The 6,000-nt window shown below is 48.0% G+C and overlaps 1 protein-coding gene across 5 annotated transcripts in view; it reads left to right on the top strand.

Moving 5' to 3' along the window:
* The window catches only part of LOC121633641 (connector enhancer of kinase suppressor of ras 3-like), a 38,086-nt gene that overhangs the window by 29,905 nt on the left and 2,181 nt on the right, over positions 1 to 6,000 (top strand). For all 5 annotated transcript variants that reach the window (XM_041975804.1, XM_041975801.1, XM_041975802.1 and 2 more), the window contains 4 exons: positions 1,268 to 1,327; positions 1,418 to 1,486; positions 3,469 to 3,618; positions 4,502 to 4,632. In XM_041975804.1, the coding sequence (XP_041831738.1) occupies positions 1,268 to 1,327; positions 1,418 to 1,486; positions 3,469 to 3,618; positions 4,502 to 4,632 (410 nt within the window). The remainder of the gene's footprint in view (positions 1 to 1,267; positions 1,328 to 1,417; positions 1,487 to 3,468; positions 3,619 to 4,501; positions 4,633 to 6,000) is intronic.

The raw sequence follows: 6,000 nt of genomic DNA, 5'->3' as shown, positions 1-6,000 counted from the left end.
CTACTACTACTACAAATACTACTACTACTACTACTACTACTCTGGTAGCACCTGGTAGTAGCCGGTAGTACCTGGTTTTAGCCGGTAGTACCTGGTAGTAGCCGGTAGTAGCTGGTAGTAGCCGGTAGTACCTGGTAGTAGCCGGTAGTACCTGGTAGTACCTGGTTGTAGCCGGTAGTACCTGGTAGTAGCCGGTAGTAGCTAGTAGTAGCCGGTAGTACCTGGTAGTAGCCGGTAGTACCTGGTAGTAGCCGGTAGTACCTGGTTGTAGCCGGTAGTACCTGGTAGTAGCTGGTAGTAGCCAGTAGTAGCCGGTAGTACCTGGTTGTACCTGGTAGTAGCCAGTAGTAGCTGCCTGCAGTCTATCTCCTCTCAGCTGCACCTGTCCTCCTCCTCCTCCTCATCATGACCTCATCACCGCTGCTTCTGTGTTGTGACATCAGACGTTTCAGGAGGTCTGTGGCCTTCACGTCATCCTGATCATCGCTGCTGTTTAAGCTGGATTTTCTCCACCCATCGCTGCGTGTCACGCTGGATGAACCGCGCTGCTGCGACGCGTTGCCGCACCTTGATGGCAGGCGGAAGAAGAAGTAGTTCCTACCCACCTTGAAAGTTTAGTTTTAAATGTTGGTATAGGAGGAGGGCTACTTCCGTATTGATCGGCACATCACTACTAATGATTCTTCTTAGATAACTGATTAGGTCAAAGGTAGCCCCGTTCGTACTCACCCACTTATTCTTTCATTCATTTATTCTTTGAAGCCAGTCCAGGAGTTGTGTGGCCCACCGAGAATCCTCCCAGACCTCCTCATTAGCCACTCCGGCACTGGGCTTAAAAGCTGTTTAAACTCCCGCAGATTAGTCCGTGAATCAACACACGTGCACTCATTCAGATGATAAGACTGTGGCGTGCTAATGGAGGCGGGGCCAGCAGGGGTGAAGCTGCTCACTGGTTGGTTGAGCATCTCTGTGTTTATCAGAGCCGGATGCAGGTCGTACACGTGAAGATGATCTGTGGTTTGAACTGGATCATTTATTTGATCAAGGTGGCGAGCTCAGGTCTGCAGGGCTCCGGCCCACTTTGTGAGCAGCACATCGGCAGCCATGTTTTTATAAGGTTCTCTATCAACAGGGTTGGAAAAAGAAAAGCCAGAATTTTAACTTCCCTGAGAAACCGCGAGGAAAGCCTCCAAACCAGCAGAGTAGGAAGGAGCTGCAGAGGAACTGTGACATTTTTATTAACATCTCAAACTGTTCAATCTTCCAGGGAATTTACATCAAATCCACATACGATGGTCTTCACGTCATCACCGGGACAACGGAGAACGTGAGTCTTCTGCTTCTTTGTCCGGTTTGGTCCTAAAATTATAGTCTTTTTGCATTTCTGTGGATCTTAACAGAAGTGTCTGCTGTTCAGTCTCCTGCAGATAAGACTCATAGGATTCACGCCGGAGATGAAGTCGTTCAGGTCAACAAACAAACCGTGGTGAGTCGGAAGCTCAGACCAGAAATGGAGATGTGGAGGAGACTCAGAAATGATTCAGTCCTTTCTGCATGTAAAAAATTAAACTAGAGGCTTAACTTCTTCATGTTTCCACAGTGCTAAGCTAGCTCTTTTCTGCCTCGTGCTGACCTGTCCTTGGACGCTAAAAAACCGGTGCCGCTGGTAATCCTCCTGACCCCCCTGGCCCAGCAGGAAGTTGGCCTTCAGGGACCTGTGCTGCCGTCATAATGTCTCATTCCATCTGTATGCAGACGATCCACAAGTCTATCTGCCAGTTGCCCAGAACTCCCCAGACAGTCCATCCAAATGACATTAAACACTGGCTGCCACAGAACTTCCTCTGAATGTCTCGGAGACAGAATTCATCTTCTTTGGTACCTCCAGCTCAACAAACACAGCTCCAGATCTCACACTACCCACCTCAGCCATGCCGTAAGAAATCTGGGAGTGACTTTGGACAAAAATCTAAAACTCAGTAACCAGACTGTGGTCAGGGCAAGTTCAGGTTCATGTGGTGGCCAAATTTAAACCATTGCTCAGCCAGAAGGATCTTGAAAGAACAGTTCTCACCTTTATCAGTTCACACTTGGACTATTGCAGCGCCTCTACGTTGAAATAAACCCGGCCTCTCTGCACCGTCAGCTCATGCAGAATGGGCCAACACCCATGAACACCCATGAACATGACCACATCACTCCTGTCCTGTACGCTCTACACTGGCTCCCAGTTCAGTTCAGAATTCAGTTCAATATCCTAGGTTTCCTGTTCCATCCAGAGTCTTGCACCTCTTATCTATGTGACATGCTGACCCCTCACCAGCCCGGTAGAGCCCTGTGCTCCTCTGAACACCTGCTGGTGGTCCCAAGGGTCTAGGTGGAAACAGTGGGGTGATAGGCCTTTATAGTAGCAGGGCTGAAACTTTGGACTTCCGTGCCCCTGGAGTTACGCTCCGTCGTTGACCTGGAGTTACGCTCCACCCGGACCTGGAGTTATACTCCACTCGGACCTGGGGTTACGCTCCACCCGGACCTGGAGTTATACTCCACCCAGACCTGGAGTTACGCTCCACTCGGACCTGGAGTTACGCTCCGTCGTTGACCTGGAGTTACGCTCCACCCAGACCTGGAGTTATACTCCACTCGGACCTGGAGTTACGCTCCGTCGTTGACCTGGAGTTACGCTCCACTCGGACCTGGAGTTACGCTCCGTCGTTGACCTGGAGTTATACTCCACCCGGACCTGGAGTTACGCTCCACTCGGACCTGGAGTTACGCTCCGTCGTTGACCTGGAGTTATACTCCACTCGGACCTGGAGTTACGCTCCGTCGTTGACCTGGAGTTATACTCCACCCGGACCTGGAGTTACGCTCCACTCGGACCTGGAGTTACGCTCCGTCGTTGACCTGGAGTTATACTCCACCCGGACCTGGAGTTACGCTCCACTCGGACCTGGAGTTACGCTCCGTCGTTGACCTGGAGTTATACTCCACTCGGACCTGGAGTTACGCTCCGTCGTTGACCTGGAGTTATACTCCACTCGGACCTGGAGTTACGCTCCGTCGCAGACATACCCCTGCTTAAGGCTGAAAACCTGTTCATTCCAATCAGCCTTTGACACAGTGGTGTCACTTGAGAAACTAGTGATATTTAAAATTTATAAGTGTTCTATGTTTTTATTCTTGTTTTAATCTCCGTCCAGCACTTTGATCAACTAGAGTTATCGTAAAGTGTTTTATAAATAAAATTTGATTGACTGAAGCTAGCTCTTAGCTGCTTCATACTTAGCTAGTTGTTCTCTGTGAAATGCTAAGCTAGTTTTTATCTGCCTACTGCTAAACTAGCTATTATTTGCTTTATGCTCTCATCTTCATGCTAAGCTAGCTGTTCTGGGCCTCATGCTAAGCTTAGTAAATTGGACTAATCGCCCACAGCTGCTGATGGATTCTGATTTGTGATTGTTCCAGGTGGGTTGGCAGCTGAAGCACCTGGTGGAGAAGCTGAGGGTGGAGTCTGGAAGTGTTGTATTGATGTTGAAGAAAAGACCATCTGGAACATCCGGTGGATTCGCACCTGCTCCGCTGAAAAACCTGCGCTGGAGACCGCCACTAGTCCAGGTGAGCTGACATCAACCACGCAGGTGCTGCAGGACGCTGCACCCTCAGCGGTGTCCACAGGCAGAATGTGGCGTACAGAAGCAGAAAGTACATGCTGATTTACCTTTCTGGTAAACTTGATTATTGTGTTGTAGATAATCTGTCCCGTAAAACTCATCAACCAAATCATGTTTTAGATTGGAAGGAAAGTGGATTAATATGATATTTGTAATCAGACTTAATGGATCGTTTCTTATGGACATTTTCTGCAGAACAGAGGATGAAATGAACATTTAAATGTTTTACCTCATTTTTTTTTCCATTTAAATCAGATGAAATCTTGTCACTTTGCCGTCCAGGAGAATAAAAATTAGAAAAAAGTTTTACTATTGTTAGTAAACTGGTTCAGTGCCTCATGCTAAGCTAGCTGTTCAGTGCCTCATGCTAAGCTAGCTGTTCTACTGGTGATGCCGTGTGTTTCCTTTATGGGACGACGGATGGAAACTAGCAACCTATTAAATCTATTTAATACTGTACGTTCATTAACATGCCTCGTCCCATTCAAATAAATGATTCAGTCAGAACCAGATCCATTATTAGATCCAGAATCAGAACCAGATCCAGATCCAGAAACAGATCCATTACTAGATCCAGAATCAGATCAGGTAGGAGATCCAGAACAGAACCAGATCCAGAATCAGAACCAGAACCACATCCAGATTTAGATCCAGAACCAGCACCAGAACCAGCCCCAGATCCAGTGCCAGATCCAGTACCATAATCAGATCCAGATGTAGATGTTATCTTGAGTCTCTGAAGTGAATTAAAGGTTAACCAATCAGGGCTAAGATAGTGGATCATGTGATCTGGTTTTCCTGCTTGACGTCAGGTTTTCTTCCTCCAGATGTCTCAGGGAGCTCCAGGTCCCTCCAGGTCTCCATGTCCAGAATCCACCAACGCTCTGGGGACAAAGGGAAAGGCCTCTGTCCTGGATCTGTACATCCCTCCTCCTCCTGCTGCTCCTTATATACCAGTGTATGTTCGTCACGTGGTTGTTGATCACATGATCATTCATCCACCTGTCTCCACCCGTCTCATCTTGTGTCCATATCCTCACCTTGTGTCTTTGTCCTCACCCTGTGTCCTTGTCCTCACCTTGTGTCCATGTCCTCACCTTGTGTCCTTGTCCTCAACTTGTGTTCTTGTCCTCACCTTGTGTCCTTGCTCTCATCTTGTGTCCTTGTCCTCACTTTTTGTCCTTGACCTCATCTTGTGTCCATGTCCTCACCTTGCTCTCACCTTGTGTCCTTGTCCTCACCTTTTGTCCTTGACCTCATCTTGTGTCTATGTCCTCACCTTGTGTCCTTGTCCTCATGTTGTTTCCTTGTCCTCACCTTTTGTCCTTGACTTCATCTTGTGTCCATGTCCTCACCTTGTGTCCTTGTCCTCATCTTGTGTCCATGTCCTCATCTTGTTTCCTTGTCCTCACCTTTTGTCCTTGAACTCATCTTGTGTCCTTGTCCTCACCTTGTGTCCTTGCTCTCATCTTGTGTCCTTGTCCTCACTTTTTGTCCTTGACCTCATCTTGTGTCCATGTCCTCACCTTGCTCTCACCTTGTGTCCTTGTCCTCACCTTTTGTCCTTGACCTCATCTTGTGTCTATGTCCTCACCTTGTGTCCTTGTCCTCATGTTGTTTCCTTGTCCTCACCTTTTGTCCTTGACTTCATCTTGTGTCCATGTCCTCACCTTGTGTCCTTGTCCTCATCTTGTGTCCATGTCCTCATCTTGTTTCCTTGTCCTCACCTTTTGTCCTTGAACTCATCTTGTGTCCTTGTCCTCACCTTGTGTCCTTGCTCTCATCTTGTGTCCTTGTCCTCACTTTTTGTCCTTGACCTCATCTTGTGTCCATGTCCTCACCTTGCTCTCACCTTGTGTCCTTGTCCTCACCTTTTGTCCTTGACCTCATCTTGTGTCTATGTCCTCACCTTGTGTCCTTGTCCTCATGTTGTTTCCTTGTCCTCACCTTTTGTCCTTGACTTCATCTTGTGTCCATGTCCTCATCTTGTGTCCATGTCCTCATCTTGTGTCCTTGTCCTCATCTTGTTTCCTTGTCCTCACCTTTTGTCCTTGAACTCATCTTGTGTCCATGTCCTCACCTTGTGTCCTTGTCCTCATCTTGTGTCCATGTCCTCACCTTGCTCTCATCTTGTGTCCTTGTCCTCATCTTGTGTCCTTGTCCTCACCTTGTGTCCTTGTCCTCATCTTGTTTCCTTGTCCTCACCTTTTGTCCTTGAACTCATCTTGTGTCCATGTCCTCACCTTGTGTCCTTGTCCTCATCTTGTGTCCTTGTCCTCATCTTGTGTCCTTGCCCTCACCTTGTGTCCTTGCTCTCATCTTGTGT

The sequence above is a fragment of the Melanotaenia boesemani genome, chromosome 22 (assembly GCF_017639745.1).
Source record: "Melanotaenia boesemani isolate fMelBoe1 chromosome 22, fMelBoe1.pri, whole genome shotgun sequence".
Classification (NCBI taxonomy): domain Eukaryota; kingdom Metazoa; phylum Chordata; class Actinopteri; order Atheriniformes; family Melanotaeniidae; genus Melanotaenia; species Melanotaenia boesemani.
Note: the sequence above shows the minus strand (reverse complement) of the source record. Positions and strands in the feature narration are given on the sequence as shown.